The sequence below is a fragment of the Haliaeetus albicilla genome, chromosome 15, assembly GCF_947461875.1.
Source record: "Haliaeetus albicilla chromosome 15, bHalAlb1.1, whole genome shotgun sequence".
Taxonomy (NCBI): Eukaryota; Metazoa; Chordata; class Aves; order Accipitriformes; family Accipitridae; genus Haliaeetus; species Haliaeetus albicilla.
In genome coordinates, this window is record NC_091497.1 from 31088171 (window position 1) to 31109462 (window position 21292).

General features: G+C 41.0%; 1 protein-coding gene across 3 annotated transcripts in view; it reads right to left on the bottom strand.

Annotated features, from left to right (window-relative positions):
• EPSTI1 (epithelial stromal interaction 1) overlaps positions 1-21292 on the bottom strand; it is a 48551-nt gene that overhangs the window by 12843 nt on the left and 14416 nt on the right. For all 3 annotated transcript variants that reach the window (XM_069802648.1, XM_009918116.2, XM_009918101.2), the window contains 4 exons: positions 18664-18737; positions 17943-18026; positions 12141-12214; positions 1617-1710 (listed from right to left, as the gene is read on the bottom strand). In XM_069802648.1, coding sequence (XP_069658749.1) covers positions 1617-1710; positions 12141-12214; positions 17943-18026; positions 18664-18737 — 326 coding nt within the window. The remainder of the gene's footprint in view (positions 1-1616; positions 1711-12140; positions 12215-17942; positions 18027-18663; positions 18738-21292) is intronic.

Genomic DNA, 21292 nt, shown 5'->3' on the forward strand with positions numbered 1-21292 from the left:
CTCACACCGAGCGCAGAGGCTGTGCGTACGCCTATAGACCATACCTCATCCAAGACGGTTGGGAAGACATTTTGCTAACTGCATTGCTGCGTTACAAGCAAGTGATGAATTGATTCACAAAGCTATAGAAATGCTGCCATGCAAAAGACATGTATAATATCAGCTAGTATTAAGGAAGAGTATAGATAGACTATGTATTTTATCCGCTTGGACATTAGTGAAGCCAAAGATGAACCATGGTATGTAATTTGGCATAACTTATTAAGAAACCCAACAAAAACTGGAACGAGAAAGGCACACATAGGTAGGTGAAGTAGAAGGCAAAGGCTAAAAGTAGGACCTATACACCTGAAAGAGTTCAGTGTTCCTTCAGGCATCCACCCACTTCTGTATATGCGAAAATATAAATATATAAAATATAATGCTAAAATCCAAGTCAGTCCTGGGGACACGAGCTCATTTGTCTTCACAGTTCAACACTCACACCATATGAAAGGCTGCAGAATTGGGTCTTCTCTAACAAAGAACAAGCTCCCCACTGTTTGGAGTGTCAGATACTTCAAGAGGGAGGTAGAAGTGGTTTCAAGACATCTTTTCTCCCTTCCCATAGTCCTTCGTCTTCCTTGTCTGCCCAGGACTACAAAAGACCCGAGGAATCCAAGGGGAAAGGAACCTATTTTCAATATCACTTTCCCTTTTCATGCACTGAAAACCAGGAAAAGATACTAGAGGCAAGACAGAGCTGTCATATATTCTGTTTGCAGCAATTTCTGTAACGGGAGGGTCTTGCACGTTTCCAAGGCTTCCGAGGAAATATGGAGGTAAATCTTCTCCTCCCTTTACTCAACTGTGGGTGTCCAAGGTTGTATACAACAAAGGGCTGCCCAGATTGGATACTTCCAAGTTCTGCTGACTAAAGACTATTGCTTGTAACGACAATTTCTGTCCACTTGGCTGCTTGCTCTCTGTCTTCCCACAATTAAAAATCTCCCTAAACGAGAAATACTTCTGTCTCAGGGTTAATATTCCTCACTGCAAGTTTTTACATCAGTAGGAAAGCTTGATTTAGACACGAAGAGACTAATCATATGTAAAAAGGCCTTTTTGAGGCAATTAGAATAATGAAACTTAAGCAATACTTTATCTATTTCCTAATTACATTGATACTTACCAGGCTCGTTCAAACTGGGACAAAGTCCCCAAGCAGTCTATGGAACCACTTTTAGGATGCAGTGAGAAATAACCTTCTCTTCTGACTAGTTTTTCAGTCCAGTAAAGCATCCGCTGACATGAATTAGTTGAGATTTCATAAAAGCTTGCCTCCAACGGATGGGTACAGAGTACATTTAAGATTCTGATCTGACCTTAGAATATAAATCTGGCTCTCATTTATCAGAGAGAGATCTGTGAGTAATAAAGGCAGTCCCCTACTATGTAGGATACTCTGCCAGTGTGTAAGAAACAATGTAGGCAATCTCATTCACCCAGAAAGACGCCCTGGTACTCGCTGAGCTATGTCGAGGCAATTAAGCTCAATTAGAATATTCTAATATTACACTATTGACAGCACCTGGAAAGCTGACAGAAAATATAGCACATGCCATGGTTTTGCTTACCCATGCTGTAGATTCTGGGCCACAATTAGCAATCTGACAGGAATCACTCTTTGGCAAACCCAAGTCCAATCTGTTCAATAATTCATTGGTTTTGCTACGAAGAAATCCAATCCAAATAGAATTGTTAGTGCTTCTATAAAAATAAATACAGCTTTTTATTCCACCCTTGGAATCTAGCCGAGACATTTTATCATGTGACTGCTGAAAAACATCACAGGTGGAACAAAAGGTTGTGGAGACAGACAGAATAAAATGGGACAGAGGATACAGAACCTATATTGTGGATAAGACATTTGCTGGGAGGAATTTTTAAGCAAATAATTATTGCCATTTGCATATTTGGGGCCTACAGTGGCTATGCTTTCTTTCCTCATTGTAAAGCTCCTAAAACACAGACTCGCATAACATTGGACTTCATCAGGATGCAATTGCTTCACGGAATTGTTGCAAATCCTTCTACTGGACCTATAAATCTCAGATAAGTCATTTAAAAGATTATTTTAAGGAATTTTCCTTCACGGTTAATACAATGCAGCCTTACAACAGATTACTTAATTAAGCAGAAAGACTTTGAAGCGTTTTGTAGCACTGGAAAAAAAAAAAAAAGCTTGTCTTTAGTTGAAGCAAAATTGTATAACATTGTCATTTCTTATTCTGGCAAGGGCAATTTTATTTTTCCAATCGCACCCCTTATAAACCAGATTTTCAAAGTAGCATCACTTTGCTCACAGTTTCAACCAAGTACAGTTAAACAAAGTCACAAGCAGCAACATAAACAAATGTTAAGAATAGGAATTTCAGTGCCATGATCAGGAATCAGTTTCCTAACCTGCAGTCCCAGGCTACTCAAGTCTTTTCTCACTCAAAGGAACAGAGTTAGAGGAAAGAGACAATTTTATTTCTGTGTACAGCTTTGGAAAGCAGGAAAGTACTGAAGTGAGAGCACAAAGAGTGCTTCAACAGGCATTCAACAAAGATTTACTCTGCTAACAGGGCAACCAGCTAGCTCTATGCCACTACCAAAGACTGCTACTTAACCTTGGAGAAAAAGCCTTGGCTGCCAAAGAGTGATGATGATTAACTGCTGAAACAGACTACCAAGTGTGTTTTTATCTTTCATTCCATGATCTGAAACAGTGAGTGGATGCATTTTTGGAAAACATCCTGCTGGTCAGTGGGTATATTGAGAAGAAGTGGGGAAAAAGAGCAAGAACCCACAAGTTCTTCTCTGCTACTCTACACAACACAAAACCCTGTTAGCACTTCAGGTACAGAGTACTTGCTCACGCTGTAGCAAGCCATGCTTTTAGAGTCTCAGCATTCCCACTTCACTCCCTTTCCTCCATTACCTGGGCAGTTAACATGGACCTCAGTCAACACACAATACAGAAAGAACCAAGTGAAACATAACATCCCCTGATCTACAAAGCACCCGCATATCAAGGTTAAATAGATTTATAGTCTTCTTACCCAAGTGTTAAGCACACACATTTTTTCCATGAAAGATGAGTGGTTGAGTGGTGAGACTGCACAGAATAATTTGGGGAACTTGGAGTTTTAAATTGCAGATTTTGTGTTTCTCTACCTATGCTAAAATTGGTAAAATAAAAATTTATTTAAACACCAGAAAGACTAAGAACTCCTACAGAAAGTCTGTAATATATTTGAGAAGGTTGAAGCTCTGCAAAGAAGTATCTGGAAACTTGGGAGTATACCTGGATGTCCTAATTCCTTATGGATGCAAAAGAATGGCATGGGGTATGTGGAAGTTCTCATTATTTGCATAAAAATGGGGTGGAGGGTTAAAACACTGCATTTCCTGGCTCAGCACACTGATAGATGAAAAGCTAACTCAGTTTTTGGATTAGAAAAGATGATTACAAGAGTGGAAGCAAAGAAAGTGTCTCAGCAAGACTGTACACTGCGACTGAATACAGAAAACACCCTACTACACCAAATTAAGTAATACATTAATAAAGTGTCCCTAACACAAGGAAGGGACTCAGGGTTCTGAACCTGGATAAAGACAAACTCAGTCAAGTCAGTCATATATGTTAATTCACTGTGTACCATCTCCATGGAAACCCAGCAATGCATTTGGAATTGCCAGACTGTCAAAATATTGTCTGAATGGTGTTTTTCATAATATTAAGCTTATAGTCATAACAATGCAGAGCATAGCATAAGCCATGCTGCAGGGAAAGGGGGAAGTCAGAGAGATGACAGTTCAATTAATGTTCCAGAGAGGAAAGGATTCTCTCCAGAAGGAAATCAGCATATCAAAGTGTCCATAGGTATTCCACATTCAGACAGCTGGAGCAACATCTCACTCACTCGCTAAAACTTCAAGGGCTAATCAAAGATGCTAATAAAATGTGTTCCTCTAGACTAATTACTATTAAGGAAAGAAGAGCATGAGCCGAAGAAATTAATTTGAATACAGCAGCATCCTGATACCCTTCAAAAATAGCTAGGCAAAAAGAGATCCAAAATTTAGACAAACCAAGAAGACGGGACCCTCCTAACCGGCTGCTAACCTGAGCTCTGACTACCCCTAAGCATCAGGCTGAAGGGAAGAGAGCCGTTCAGAAGCACTGTTTGAGCTGGAGAGATCTTATGAGAGTATTTTGTCTTTCTCGGTAGCCCTGTTTCCCATTACACCGTTGGGAACGCATCTTTTACTCTGCTAATTAAAATAGGCTGCTCCCATACTGGTACGTTTAATAGCACCAGGCAATACTCTTAGCACGGGAACTCAGCCATCTCTATTGTGGTGACAGTTCCTGGAATAGTTTTGACCTGTTCCAATAGCACTTTCCCAAATAACTCCTGGCTGCTGTCCGGGAATGAATATCAACCACAAGTAACTTCGGATGCAACCGTCCCATTTTGGGAGGTAAAAAAAGTTTGCTAGCACTGGAAGCAGGCAGTCTCAGGTCTGTTGGCCTCAAAAGTGACAGTGACTGGCAGTACTTAATTAATTAGTACAGATGCAGCCGTGGGGGAGTGAAGCACAATACTGGATTTGGGGCCTGAAAAGCTCTTAAGAGCTGTCATGGGAAAATACTGACTCTGCTGCCAGGATCATTAAGTAACGTGCTAGGAGAGGACAGTGCACGACTGTGGAAACCAGTCGATGCTGCAGATGCTTTCTGTGGGTCCTCAGATATACGGCTTTACAAATCACAACTGTTCTTCAGGCAGAGTCCTTTCTTAAAAGCTGTTATGTAAAAGTGCATACTTGAAGCTCAACAGGTACAGGTAAAATGCAGAAACATGAATTTGCTAGGTGGTCCACTGAGAATGCCGTCATTTAGTGGTTTAGAGTTGGCACCCTGCACTCACAAGCTACTTGTGGATCAGGGAATCCATACGCATTTCTTATTGCTTGGGACTAAATGCATGTGCTGCCCACGCAGCGTGCAACTGTGGAAGATCTGAAGACCCGCAACTGATCTTGTTGCAAGACCTGAGGTCTAAAATCCTGTGTGGAATAAGGGCTTTAATGTTGTGTGTCATTTGGTCCTAACTCCTGTCACATCTACAAGGCAAACAGAAAAGCCAGTCGTGAAAAGGATTCATCCTTAGGGACGTGAATAAGGATACGGACTCAGGGCCCAGCATCTTCCTCCACGCAAGAGTCGCACAGCACCGCTTGCTAAGCTTTTCTTTTGAGACTGTATTCCTCTCAGAACAGAGATGTAAAGAAAATAATTTTTCTGCCTACACATAAACTTCTTGGCTTTAAGTCTGTTTTACAGACTAACATTTAAAATGCATCAATTAAAAAGGCTTCTTGTAATCTTCATTATTCCTTCCCAATGAAACCAGTGGCAGTTAATTCTTTTGCTTTAATTGATGGATATTGAAATGCCAGGATACAAAAAAATATACTGGCTTTTATGCCAGTGCTTTTGAAAAAAAAAAGCAGCACAATACTTTTGCATATATCATAAATCTATTTATTTCTCTTGACAATTTTTAAAAGATAATGGCCACTCTTATTACTATTGAAACCAAGACAGCTCCTGAACATTTTGTTTTCTCAAGCTGCAGGATATCCAGCATTACAATTCTGCTCTAATGAATGTCCACAAGTACGCTAAGAGCCATTCAAAAACAGTAATAAAAAATAAAAATAAAAGATCCCAAGCCAGGTAAATCATTATGGCCATTTCAGAGTGGAGACAACATGAGTAGTCGCTAAGACAACAGAAAGAGCATCTAGTGCTGAATGACATGGACACATCAGCTTCCAAATTAATTGCCAGTAAGCAATGCTAAAGTGATATTTCACCATTTTCTTCCAATTCAGCTGAAAAACTGAGAACCATGCATAATGCATACATAATGTTAGTTTCGCACATCTGCCTAGAAGTTTCACGATGGTTTTTAAACAATAGTAGGACTCGCCCTCTCAAAAACAAAAAAACAAAACTGAATTTCATTCTAGAAGGGTCTTCTTGCATCACCAGCAAGCATATCTACACTTCTTCCCATATTTCGACATACTTAATTGGCTAAGCATAACAACTTCCTCAACTTTTGCCTAAATTAAGATCAGTCGCTTAACACTACCAAAGCCTAGGCTTTCTAGGGCCATTGCTGCTCCTCTGGCACATTACTTAACAAAATCAAATATTAAAATAGAAGAAATTCCAGAAGTCGAGGCAAAGGTCGATGAGATTGCTGTTCATTTATGCAGGTTTCCCATAGATTCTATGTTGGGAGATGGAGAAAGAGACTCCAAAGGGAGGTGTAGTTGGGATTTTCACTAATGAAAATAATTTGCTGCAGTGGGAATGAAGCTGGGGCGCCAATAATACCATGTGTGAAAATAATCCCACCAAAGGTACATATTTCAAAATTAAGCCATTAAGAAAGTTGCAAGCAGCCTGAGTGGGGACACCAATGGCTTTTGCTGATATACAGTTATGCATGACTCCTCTCACACCCCCTCCTCTTTGCAGAGATCTACCACAGCAAGAAGTTTACAAGGTTTAATTAAGTTCAGAAGGCTACAAGCAACTGCCGTGTTTCCCACAGCTGGGCCATGACAAGGGGCAAGGTAGTAAAAACATCTCCGTCCGTCAGCAACAAACATGCCCTCAGCTCTACATGGATTCTGGTTCTCCTGGACCTCAACTCTAACCCACACCTGCAGGACAGAGTCCACTTCTGGGTAAGAAATAAAAACAAACACCAGCATGAATGAATGTTCATTTTTTGGTGTGCGTGTGGGCGGGGGATTCATCTTTTGCTGGAAGCTATAAGGTGAATAATTACAACGTGAAATAATTAACCCATTCAATTCCTGTATGATGTTGATGGCTCTTCTGCAATGCCCTTAACTGGGAAGAAAGGCCATCCTCCAGGTACTTAGTTCACTTGCTTTCCAGCACAAATCCTTCCAGCAGCCACACACCAAGCTTAATGCAGTATTCACAGACTTCCCTGGGAGTAATGCACAAGCATACTAAGGAGGACTTGGACAAATCTAATGATAGTGATCAAAAGTGTGCTGTCTTTGGCCGGTAGGCTTTCTCGTCTGCAAGTTCTTGAGCATGTGTTCCTATTCTTGGGGATAAGAACAAAAAATGTGGCACTAGTTCATTTTAGGTATAAGGCTTCAAGAAAGTATAAAAATAAGTTTACAAAAAAAAGGCAACTTTCTCAGCAGAATTATTTTCATCAGTTCCCACCCACACCCAAAACTAATCTTTCCTGTCAACCCGCTTGCTTTTTTTGTTTTCCTGACTGGATGAAATAATACAGCTAGGCTATTCTTTCCTCCCACCAACTCATCCAATATTCTCGGAAGTTATTTTAGACATCAAGTTTCATTTATTATCTGAAGTAATAAGCATAAATCCAGTTTTAAGGAAAATGCAGTTTTGTATAAGTCTATAGCATAGATCTTCCATTCTGTGTGCTCCATCTGCATGTGCAATCTGCTTCTATATTTTCAGCCAGCTTGCATGGGCAGATTAATGCGTACAATTAGAAAGCAACCTCACAGGCGTTCAATAAACTGCCTTCATTATTACACTCAAGAGAGTCCCTTTGGATGTCTATAAAAGCCTAGTTTTCTGCCTGTTAGCTAAATAATTGACAATGCTTAAAATAATCAGGAGCAAATGAACAAAGCGAAGACCATTGTGGTGAAAAGAAGCAAACAAAAGATTCTCAAGGCTGCAAACCCTTTTTGTGCAAGCCTTCTTTCATTCTCTCTAGCATCCTATATTAAAAGTCTGGTCAGGTTTACATTTGCACTTCTGTGGGGAAAATTTGTTACCAGCCTGCTGTTTGAACCACACATCATAGGGGACTGAAAACTGGCAAGGACACTAGTATTTATCCTGTAAAAAATAGATAAATAAATAAAAATTCTGTTTTGATTCAGGTTTTATTTTCTTGCATTTTATGACTTTTGAGAAAACTGCTTTGGCAGGCAAGTGTATATCAGCTTGGTTTGGTGAACTTCCTGCATTGTGTTTGGAATATGCGCTTAGAAGCGCTCTGGCAAATTCTGTTTCCAGCTCCAAATTCTGAGCAGAATATATTGAGTGCACACATGTACCCGAGCGCAGCAGTGCCAGGAATTTTTACAGTAGTACAACCTTCACAAAAACAGAGGCACAAATCTGTAACCAAGGAAGGATTAAGTGACACAACAGCCATCATGTACTACTAAAAAGTAACCCTATGTTCTAGACTGCTTTTCCCATTACATAAATAGGTAGGTGGCTATTAGAAAAGCAGTGGACCACATCCAACACTACAGTTTCTGGGAAGTCAAATCCAAATTAAATAAAAGCACCTTACTAGAGAGCTGGGCTAAAACCATATGGTGAGACACGCTACAGTTCAGGCACAGATTCATACAGCCTGCACAGCAAGCCACGGAGAAAAGCAAGTCATCAGGTTAGCCATCCCTCATTACCATTTAAATGACAATTTTTGTGTCCTAACTAAAGAGGGATGTCCTGAAAAGTCCTCGACCAGCCACACAACCTCTTCTTCATTCCCATTTGGAAAGATGGATGCTCAGTCCTTTCCTCATAAGGATTAGCAATTGCAAAGTATGGACTACACAAGCATTCATTACCTTTTAATGCACTCTGACAGAAACAGAGTCTCTACCACAGCCCATCAATGTAAAATGCATCCAAAACACCATTACTCAGAAGGAAGGACTCCATTTCAAGTGTAAGTAGTTTCCAGTAGAAAAGTGCACGCATACTACTGATTTTCTAGATCTGGCATCTGCAGAGGCAGAACCACAGTGATGCTATCACCAATAAATCCCTCAAGTGCTTCTCTGGTAGTACAAACCGTAGCAATCCTGCCATGCAGCAATTCCCCCAGCCCAAAGCCTGCTCCTGTGTGCTTTTCAGGCTTTTTACACACAGTACTTAAGGAGATACCTTGTGAGTTTTGTCCATTTTAGTCACCTCATAGAGCTTGAGTCCACCTGGGTCAGAGGAGCTGCTGATCCCAAAAAGGAGAGCCTTGCAGACTTTTCCACAGTACTCTGCATGCATGTCTAGACCTCATTCTCACAAGACACAAACACATACTCTAGCAACTGTGATAAGAGATACAGTTGCCTTTCAAGGGCCAGTTGTACACAAAGAAGCTAACAAGGCTTTCAAGAGATAGGAAATAACTGTATTCTGCAGACAGTGGACAAGGTTGCAGACAATTTTTCCATTTGGCATTCACTTTCTTCACGTTACACCCTTTGAAAGGGGACTTCAGTGAGAAGTTTTTGGTTTTAATAGTGACGGGAATTTAATCAGAACAACGAACTTCTGGGCAGCGTCATACTTTATTGTCAGAGTATGTTAATGACATGAGAATCTTAAGTGCCTTTCCTTATCAAATAGAAGCAGCACTTCATACAGGAGAAGTACTGATTGGGCTGTACCCCGTGGAGGCTGATACAGCTAGAGGTGGTGATCAATTTTAAAAGGTTTCCCAGCTAATGAGACTGCTGGTAGGCATTGATCTCCTCAGGAAAATTGTGATGTTGCAGCTACAGATGCTTACAGAGGACAGACTAACAAGGCAGCCTATCTTTTGAAATGGCTCCACAGGCCATGACTTTGCAGAGGTCATTGCTTTATATGCAGCACATGGCCTTCCTCCCCCCCTCTCCCAGCAAGCAGGGAAGGAGATCAAAATACTTGAGCAGAGACAGCGAGGAGAGGGGCACAACCTCGTATTTGTTCTCTTCGCCTCTAGACATAGGGTCTCAGATGATGGAAGTAATGAGTCACTCATTTTTGCATAGTAGGCAAAAGCACATCTTTAAATACCAAGCACTTTTCTGCGAACATGTCTCTAATAACTGGCAATACTTCAGTGGAGTTACTTTACAAGATCCGAGAAGTCGCACGGTCTCTTTCCATTACTCCTGGATGTTGTGCTCCATAATGCCAACATATCTTAGCAATGCAACCTCAACAGCATCCAGCGGTAAAGACTTCTCTTCCTCTGCCCACCAGAGGATTCCTTCAGAGCAGAGAAGGCACTAATGTCACTCTGTACAGCATGGGAGGTTTTTGCTTAACCAAAACTGCATTCACTGCAGGAGGGTTTTCAGCTCACTTCCTCCAGGTGCATTATCTACAGGGTCCTCCTGGTGCACGTTCAATACATAGTACACACAAATAATTTTCTGATAGTTGACCATAACCTCAAGCAATGGAGCTCGACAGTCCATCCTTACCTTCAGTTGCATCAGCCAGTCTGGTTTCCTAAGATGCCACCAGCTGAATGCTCACAAGGCTTTCCTAAACCAGTGGAGAGAAGGGCTGCCAGCCAGTCTCCTTCCCAGTGCCCAGGCAGCCTGACCTCCTCCACCACCTGGGCACCAACCGACTGCCCACGTGAAGGTGTTTCAGAGGGTTTGGGCCTGCTTTTGACGGAACAAAGCTTACTTTTAATGGAAAAAAAGTGCCGGTCAGCAGAATTAATTTCACTCTAAGCAAAAAAAGGTACAGACAGGGAAGGTGAGGGAAAGGAAGAGATATGTCTCTTATTCACTATAATTGAATAAGCCTTCAGACAAAAAATCAGATTAAATGGGAAGAACCCTGACAATCCCCTCAGGAAAAAGCAAGTAAGTCCCATAACTGAGGACCCTGGGCTGAAAAGATCTGATGAGGTTGTTGTTGAGCTACGGTCAAAGAGCGTGAATGTGTCTAGTCTGACAGAAACAGGCAGAGATCTAAAGCTGTGCAGGGTCTTCAGAAATCCTGAGGAATCAAGGTGTATGGGGGAAATCCACACCGGCACAAACAATGACAAACAGCAGGCAAAATATCAGTATCTAGAGACAAATGTTGGCAATGCATTTAAGGAAAGAGCTGTACCTAAAGCCAAATGGAAAGATATAGAAGGAAAAAGACAAGAAAGGCTGAGATCAGTGAGAAAGCACTAAAATGTCTATACATTAGAGAACAGAGTCTGGGCAAATGACGAAGGAACTGGAGCTACTATCATGGGACAAAAGTGACTTCTTTAAAGGTCACAGAGGAGGAAAGAACAATCAATCATGCTAAGAACACAGGTGAGTAATTTGGGGAGCCAAAGATAAAAAAGGTAAAGGTGACTAAACAGCATTGTGTGTTAATTATGTGATAGAATTGGTCTGGATCAGTTAAAAATAAATAAATAGGGTAGAGTGAACTGGCCAGGCAGGAACTTCACTGCCAATGGAATTAATTATGTCAGGAGTTAAGCCATATCTAAATCTCACATTAAGGAGGTATTCTTGGGAAACAGGTCTTCACAGCAGATCTCTGCATTTAAGCTGTAGGACTATGCTAAATATAGGAAGTCCTCATTATTTCCGTGTGGGTTATACTTCTTTACTAGTCACTAAAATAAATGGGTGGAGATGTAATTTAGATCCTGTTTTGATAATTAGTCTTGGATTGAATGATCACATATTGATTCACTCACAGAAGGAAAACACAAAGTCGTTCTGTAATTCACAGTTTTCATTTCAAAGTGTATGTTTTGAGAAGCTAAGAGAAATCTACTGAACCAAATTTCTCACAGAATAAGGTGTGGAGGAGGCTTGGAATATTTCACAGAATCACAGAGTGGTTGAGGTTGGAAGGGACCTCTGGAGTCATCTTGTCATCTTGTCCAACCCCCTGCTCAGGCAGGGCCACCTAGAGCCAGTTGCCCAGAACTTTTGAATATCTCCAAGGATGGAGACTCCACAACCTCCCTGGGCAATCTGTGCCCATGCTCAGTCACCCTCGCAGTAAAAAAGTGTTTCCTGATGTTCAGGATGAACATCCAGTGTTTCAGTTTGTGCCCATTGCCTCTTGCCCTGAAGTTAAAAGTTTCAAGTCAAAAAGTGAAAAAAAAGCAACAGAAGGCAAACCCTTTGTGAGCCCCAAACCAGACAAAAGCAAACAAATAAAAATACCAAAAAACCCAAACCAAAACCAGAAGGACAAGCAGATGAGGAATTTTAGGTAATAAGTTTCAAATTTTACTTACTAATATTGATCTTCAAGGAACATGTCTCTTCTTTGCATTTCTTGTTGCCTTTTTTTAGCTTCAAGTCTCTCTGCCTACAACATTAAAAACAGGAAAACGTACTTGAGATTTCCAGTAAGCCAGAAACAAACACTGATTATTTCAATTTAGTTATTTCAATATTCTGTTTTTTAAAACAACTATAGCAGCAGCTGGGTACGGAAGTGACCCATTCTCAAATTTAAAAATTTAGGACCAAACAGCTCCTAGTCAAGAGACCAGTCTGAAATAAAAAAAACGCACTGTGCTCTTGGCAGACCCATCTATCCTCACAAATGGCCTCGTGAGCCATCCCGGTTCTCATGACCCAGCACTTTTGGGGCCATCTCTCGATGTAACTGGTGCAACATTGGTCCTAGTAAGAAGGAGAGGACACGAACCACTGTACCAAAGCAGATGAGAGTCTTGTAGTGCTGAAAGCACCGTGATACGAGTACATGTAGCTCTGCACATAGACCTGTGGCCTTCAGGAGCATTAGGTACTGGCCAGTTGAATACATGCTAAGATGGATGAAAGTGGGAGACATTTGTACTTAACCAGCATTATTCTGGCTCAGTTATCATTCCCAGTGCAAGAGTCAACCAAATCCTTGACACACAAAAATCCTCTGGAAATCTGGATACCACACAAGTGATTAAGTCCTTTAATATAAAATTGCACATAATTTCCAGTGGAAGGGTCGTCTAAGCTGCCCCACACCCCAAATTCAAGTGGAATAAAATGTTAAAACAAAGCAGAAACTAGAGAACTTGCTGCAACAGCAATATGTAGCTCAAGCCAAATTCCAGTCAAAAAGAGGCCTGCCAAAATTTTTTTTTCACATGCAGGCTGTAGGTAGGTCCAGTGGGAGGAGCAGACAAAAGGCAGTTCGGTGTATTAAAAGCACAAATCAGGGGTGCCAAAGCGGGATTTCAGCCCTTCTATATTCTAAGCACAAGCTCCCACGCTGCAGTTGGTGGGAGGATGCTCCAATAAGAGCTCCCACCCAAAGTTCATGATGACTAGCATGTTGAGAAAACTGCAACCTCGGAGTGTCACTCTGCTCATCGCCCACCCTCAAAATGAAAAAAAAACCTAATCGTTTGGTAGCCCAGCAACCAGACATCTCTCTAAACGAAGTGCCCTGGCAATTTCAGACAACACCTTGCAGAGATGAGATGGGAGCTGTAGGTGGGAATGGCCCCTTTGGTCAGAGCCCCAAATCAGGGAGAGGACACTGTACCTGGCTGGAGGTATTCTGCAAGGCCAGGTAGAATGGGACAGGTGTGGGTGTGGGTGTAAGGGGGAAAGTGGTGTTAAGAACAGGGCTGTAACCCCCACCCCCATCATTTTCTTCCTGTCCTGCAATCGATATCATTTCAGAGAAATTACAGTTCTACTGGCAGTTACTCAATTATTTTGCCTTCAGTGATTTCAGGGTGGGTATTTTTTAATTGGATAAAGAATGACTGTCTGGAAGAGATTTGCAAAACAAGTGCAAATTCCTCCTCGGCATGTATTGGATTGAGAAAAAAAATTCTGTCAGATGTCTGCAGATAGGAAAAGAGCCACTATGTTGTGTAACGATATAAACTGTTGGAAGGCAAATGACTTAGAAGTTGTTATTTGGAAAAAGGCAATGGGAAAATAAACAAAAGAAGAAGATGAACCTCTGAATAAGATGTCCCATTGCTCAGTCATTGGACATGCTGAGACAGTGGTACAATGTATGAAGCACTGATGCAATTAATTTAGTTAAATTCCAACTAAAGTAAGGAATATTAACCCACGGTATAGCTAAATTTTGATAGTGTTCAAGGGTTATCTTGTTTGCTCCTAAACCCTCCACCCAGCAGCAGATGATTTTTTAGGCAAAAGACTCCCACCCATCTGTGCAACTTAAAAATTTACAGGGAAAGAAAGGAAAGAGAAAGAAAGGAAATCTGACGGCATCTATTACTGTCAAAGGTGATGTTGATACCCTCAAGACACCAGTAATAGCTCCCAGGCTTTTCTCCACCACTGCTCAACACAGCAAGCTGAAGCCTTCACCTCTGAAAAAGCATTTGACTTGGGATCCACCAACATATTGCAAGGCTCCTGAAAGTTCAAATCCAAAGCTCACCAGAGCTGCTGTGGTCTAACTCCTAGCTAGAACAACACAGTGATACTAACTTCGATAAATACAGTCTTTCAATATCACCCCTATCTCCCGCTAGATAAAAAAGAAGGAAATATCCTACAGCTATTCCACCACCAGAATGGTGCCTGAAGAAAAATCCAGCATATTGAAATTATTTACTTATAACTGGTGTGACTATCTTCTACTCTGGAGGTTTACCCTGGGACCCCTGCTTAGGACGCGTACAAATGACAGGCAACGGGACTGGGACATTCTCTAACTAATGACGATCTATCAATAGACATTGCCAAAGCACTCCACATTTGGCACGGTTTTCAGAAACAAAGCCAGGAGTGGAACAGCTGTGATATTGAAGGTAAACATGTTGAAAAGCATTAGCAGAAGGTCTGTAAAGTGCCTGGTTTTAACAAAACCCCGAAAAAGGCTGTTCATGCTGATTAACACAGTCAAATTAAAGAGCACATGATTTGATAAAGAATAAAATGGAATTACAGCTTATTCTAAATAGGATGGTTTCTAAAGATGGCAGGACTGTTACTATGTAATGTAAGAGCAAAAGCAAGTTGCATGCAGTAGAATTAGACTGAGCCTTTTCACTTCAAATCTTTTGAATTTTTTAATATTTAGTCAAGATTTAGAATATCCAAGGAAAGGCTAAAGGCAGGGTACCAAGAACAGAGAGTGAATGACAGGAAACAGAAATATCCAGTGCACTGAAGTTATGCTATTTTGTGTACAGCACAAATGCAGAAAGCTTAAAAAAACAAGAAGTCCAATATCAGCCATTTGTTCATTTTCTTGGGAACTTTGACAGTCCTTTCACCCAAAAAGATACAAAGGAAGTTATGGTTCGGTCCGTTCAAAATCTGTGATGTGAAGGGCTGCACACAAGATACGCAACTGCAGGTGCCCGCTACTAATGATCAAATAATAGTAATGTTACTTCCCATGTACTCCCACACTTTCTGCAGATCACAGACACATCTCAGCACTAGGGACAAATACAGAAATAGGGACTCCCCTGCTGTCGTTACAAAGTCTCTCCAAAATTATTTCAGTGAGCACTCAGAGATCACTAGCTTGGAAGAATATCCAAACTCATGCAGCCCAGGGTTATTCCATGAACAAATCAAAGCAGTCCCAGGACAAGCTGCCTGACACGGAGTGCATGGGATCCCAAATCCCATTCACTGCTGCACAGGGAGACTCGCGTACCAGTTCACACCAACTGGTCCTGTGGAACACCATGGGGGGAAAGGATCCACCTTTCTTCTCTCTGGGAACTGGAGAGACACAGGGTAGATGCCAAGAGCGTTGGTATTCCAGCACCTAACCTCACGGTTAATTAAAGAATCACAGACACAGGCAGGTGGACTCGTACAGATGGTAAAGCCGACTCCACATTTGGGTACTGCTTTGGCAGACACCCAAATTTCTCTTGGTCACAAAGATGACGGGAGAGCGGATACCGCTTTTCTCTGCAAAACCAGCTTTAAAGCAATAACATCAACAGATCCTATGTTCATAAGCAGCACTGGCTTCCAGCATATCATCCTTACAACCAAGCAAGAACTGAGCTGAGTACCAGCACCCGTTCTAGTCACCACGCATCAGTCCGGAGGGCTTCACCGGTCACGTTTTTTGGCAAAGTAGCTCTCCAGCTGCGAAAGTTTCAGGGCCCCTGCTGATAAAGCTGGCTAGCCATTACCTCTTTTCAGACTCTCAGACAATTTGGTTTTTACTGAATGAATAAAAACCTTGAGCAAAAGAAGGACTGGCTTTAAGTAAGAAGAGGCGGCTTGTGAATTTTCAGGAAGACATGCTCTCAGCTGATGCCCTGTAGGTGCAGCTGTCTACAAATCCATCATTTAAAAAAAAATAGTTCCTTTCCTGCGGTAACCAGGGCTCAGTGTTGGTTGTACAGTACCAGATCTTTAGGATCCCTTTCCTGTCACCCTCAGCTCTTGGGAGCCTTTCATCTGCAGGCAGGGTGAGACGGCCAAATCGACACCTTTTAGTGGCTTTTCAGCATGCTTTTCTTAAACACAGAGTTGAATTTTTAATATATAAACATCTTCCAAGTAGAAATGTTCATCAGCTCAATCACTATTGTGGAAGACAACCCAAATAAACATATTCAAATTAAGAGTTCCCTTTCATGCTCCTCTGTTTTGTTTGTTTGCTTTGTGGGTACATGTTTATTTATTCAAATTAAACAGTCTGTTTCGCAAAGATGTTCGCCATGATGTTGCATTCTCCTTTAGAAGAAACTGATAGTTACAGTTTTACTATCTACAACATCTATAAAGATTTTATAATCTGTGGGAGCGAAGGTAAGGAAATTAAAGAGCATGAAAACAAAACTGATACATCAATACGTTTTCTAGGTATAACTATAAATTATAGCAGCCTTGCAACATTTTTCTTGTCCAATGCCCACGGACAAACAACATATATTTAATAGGTGAATAAAGTATAATTAATCCCCTTTCTACCATTGCTATCATCACTGCTTCTGGAGCTATACTTGAGCTGGTAACTGTTAATGACATTTTCACATGATAATATTTATTGCCCCTGTGAGCTATTGTGTAGGGCTTATCCCCAAAGAGCAATGCTAACCGCTGAAAGACTGGGAACAGACTAACCCTTACCTAGAGGCAATTAAGACTAATTTTGTTTATGCATGCCCTTGTATGCCATCCAGTAGTGATGATTTTTTAATTAACTCTCAACATTCAGCTTCTGCACAGAAGATCATTTTTACTGTTGTGGAAACAAAACTTGCAAACCTAAAATCTCCCTTTCTCTCATTACTACTGTGCACATCAGCATCATGCTCCCCCTCTTTTCTTTTTTTCATTTAAATTCCACATTACATTCTCAACCAAGTACTACTTGGTTTCCACCAAGGAGACATGAATGAACTTTTTCAAAGGTTTATGCAGCACACAGGATGAGAAGACGCTTTGTGAGAATTACTAGAAAAACCAAACAAATGCAAAATAAAAATGAAGATTTGCAAGTGAGATATCGTCGGTGCCAATATATGGCCAATACTAGAAGAAAAAGTGATCTTACATATTAGCAATGCTTCTGGGTGTGTCCCCCCCCAAGAGGGGCTGGAGGGGCATCTGAATTTCAGGGTGCACTCAGCACAATGCAGAGACTACACTGACCTTTTCATGATTTGGATGCCTTTTCCACCATGACAGGTGGGATTTTCTTGTATTCTTCCCATGTGTACAACAGGCAATTATGGATTTCTATAAGGTCTTTGTGCCATCTGCCACAATCCAATCTTACAGAGAAAGCTCATGCCAAAGTGAACTATATAACCTGTACACACAACATTAATCCCAACACTAGCATTCTCCCTCTCTGCTAACTCTTCAGGATGGATGCAGCTGAAAGGCTGGAGTTTCTGAAGAGCCAAAGGAATGCTCAAGCCCCAAAGAACACCAGGTCAGGCATCCTTCAGTCAGCTACAAAGAGAAGGACAACTGGATTTCCTCACTCCTTGATGCAATTCAGGGCTACCATTTAATTTAATTAGCCTTTCCATGTAGTTAAGCAAAATCAAGCATCAAGACACGGACTTTATGTTATATGGCTCCAGCTCTGCAGTAACCATGTTTACCTTTTCTCTCTGAATTGCTTTCTTTTTCAGGATTTCAGCTTCTTCAGCTGCCTTTTTTGCTTTTACATATTCTTCTCTCTTGTGCTGTATGACATAAACATAGAAAATTATTTTACATATGCATGTGTATAAAGAACACGTAAGGTAACTTGACTTGACTTCTGTACTGCACATCTTTCAAACCTAAAGTGTGTTTAAGGAAAGTTTCCAGAATTTTTTCTTAAAATGAAGCACTGAATAAAGCAGGCTACGCACCAGCTACTCCAATATTGGCTTTACAAAGACTGAGAAATCTAGGACTGATAAATGGGCATCCATGCAAGGAATCACACAGCAGTTTGATAACTTACAAGCATTTATACCTTTTATAATAGGAACAACATTTCTACGTAAGCACTGGATGGGGTGGTACATTGATCAATTAGTCAAAGTGTAGGCAGCATGCTGGAAGATACAGCGAGGCATCAAAGTGGCTTTACACCTGTACTGGTTATCATTTTAGATATGATCTGTGATATGGGTTGCTACATATTTATAGCCAGATTTCCCATTTCCTTTGGTGCAGAACATTTTTTTCTAGTTTTCTGCTGCTTCCTTCAGGTTTCATGACTTTCTTTTGTCAAGCAACTGTGAGTTCATTTTATAGCCATATGAAACACTTCATGAAAAGCTTTTTTTTGAGTTCTTAAAATAAACAAACAAAAAATTTATTCTTCCTGACCTTTTGCTGGTATTTAGATTGCATGAGCATCATTTGCTGTTTTTGCCTTGCTTCAGTCTCTGATTCCTTTCCACCTTAAAAAAAAAACCAAATCCATATAAATTGTATTTTGCATGAGCATTTTAAGTTCAAATGCCAGTCATTTCAGAACAGAGTAATATAACAGATTGGATGTATGCATATACAGGAAATTTTTCATAATTACGGTAGCTGTCTGACATTAAAGAGAACAGATAGGAGACCTTTTTGATCATTTTATCCATCCGTCAAAAGCACTAGCTTGTTATTTACAGAGCATCCACTGTATCATCCACTCTACCCGCAAATATGTCCTACAGTATATGATCAGTTTACTGAGGAACTATTCCATTTTCAGAAAATGAGTCACGCTTTGCAGGTGAGCCTTCACTTTCACATCCAGCTTTCCCCACTTTCGCTCAGTTTGTCACACACACACACATACAGAGTCAGAAATTTTATTGCCAAAAAGTTTCTCTTTTATCAAATTTAGGAGCTTGGAGTCTGCCAGCTCTAATGGCATGCTATCATTTGAATATCTTCTAAGTAATGTCTTGGGCCTCGAGGAAGAATCTGCTTTCTGAAATGGAAATCAAAGCCTTTTCCCACAGACCTTATATTCCTATTCAGGTAGCAGAAGGTGCCCTTTCCAAAGGCACAGACTCTCTTTAGAGAACATCTAAAGCTCTGGCCATAATGTTCAGCCTTCAATTAAAACAAACAAACAAATAACCCACAAACAAAAAAAACCAACCACACAAAGAAAGTGGTAACAGGTCTTAAGGGAGGGAGGGAGAGGGTTTGATTCTATTATTCTGCTCTACTATTCTCCAAAGTATTTTCTTGCTTTGGGAGAGCCAATAATTCTTTCCCTCAGTTGTTGCAAAAACCAGCAGCAGCCCCCACCCCATTCTGAGGATGAGGGCTGTATTTTCACCTAGTGTTTTTCTGAGAAGTCCCCCACTTATGTGACTGTTAATTCTGCAGAAGCAGCTGGACCGATCTGTGCTACCTGAGGTGCCTGAAATGCAAGACAACTGTACTAGATCTTTCAGGATGGATCACTCTTCACTGAAAGTAGCTTTCTCTGCTTACCAATGGAAGGTAAATAATCTTCAAGTGCTTTTGTGAGGTTCAGTGAATGGGAGATCAATTCCCAAAGTGTGGCAACATTTCTATGTGCACAAATAACTCCATCAGATTAAGTTCTCATGAAAGACTGGCCATACAGTATACAAGCAGCAACCTCACAGTAGCAATAAGCATACAGCTGGCATTGTAGAGTGTCTCCTCCCCAGGTCTAGGAAATAAAATTGCTATTAAACAAGTTTTGAAACCTTTCAGATGCTTAATCTTTCTTTCTTTCTAGCCTTTTATGGGCAACATTTAACACTCTTGCGTTCACTGTACTTTTCTGCATGTACTGCTGGACTTGGGCTCTAAACAAGTATTTTTCTGATCATTGTTAGCCACCGCCTACAGCCTTTCAGCCAGGTTTAATTCACTCAAGTTGGCTTGGCTGTAATGTGCCAAATGCTTCACTGAAGTCAGAGTATGTCATGGCTGGCTTTATATAATATGATCAAAAAAGAGGCCACTGCATTTATCAGGCATGATTTGTTGCTCCACTCATTGCTTATGGAGGAGGGTGGAACTTTGCATCCTTCACTGCTCTCACCCTTCTGTGGTACCTGAAAGTTTGCCAGTCAAATATTACAGCTGAAATCCAGAATACTTACTTCCCTATGGAAAGCATGAGTGTTAAGAAACTTCAACTTTAAGAATTCTCTGGTGATTTGGACTAGATGTTTAGTCTCTTAAAATCACTCTGAGAAAATAACATAGGAAACTTTTTTACCTTAATGAGTACCTACAGTTGTGAAATTAGAGATGCCACTTATATTTTTTTCTCCTTGCTTGAGCTCTCTTCTGTTCCAAATTTGTTCCTGTGGGAATGATAAGATCTAATAATCTTTGCACCTTACCTCATTTCAAAGGCACAGAACATAGTGCATGTGTCTCAGTCTCCAGGGGTCTTTCTAAGTGGCAGCTAGAGAGTGACTGAAGAGCTCACATAACATCCTTGAATTCTTTCAGCTTTTTCTTGCTTCCCCACACCTCTTAATTTGCTTCTTTCCCAAGAAAGTTTTTAAATGCAGTGGGACGAGAAGAAGTTAAGACTCCCCACAGTCAGTCACTGTGGGTTTGCCACCACGTCCCCAGTCACGCAGCCAGCCCGCACACATCCTGCATAGACACCACACACCAAGTTTCTGTTTTTCAGATTTCCCTTTCTTCAGCAAAAAGCTTTGTGGTCCTCTTGGGACAGAAGCATGTCTTCTAGGAACTGCTCACAGGCAAGAAGCAGCTAGTATGTATGAACTCACAAAGAGCATGTCTGGGTACATGACTGCACATGATGATGGGAATACAGGGAATTACACCAACTTGCAAAGGTAGGTTCACCACTGCAAACTGCTGGGACTCAGGCTGCAGGGCAAAACAAACACATGGGACCAGTATCACCTTGACCACAACCCCAGATCTGGGCTGGAGTCGGTCCAAATTCCTCCATCTCCCACCTGGTATCTATTTTTATACACAGTACACC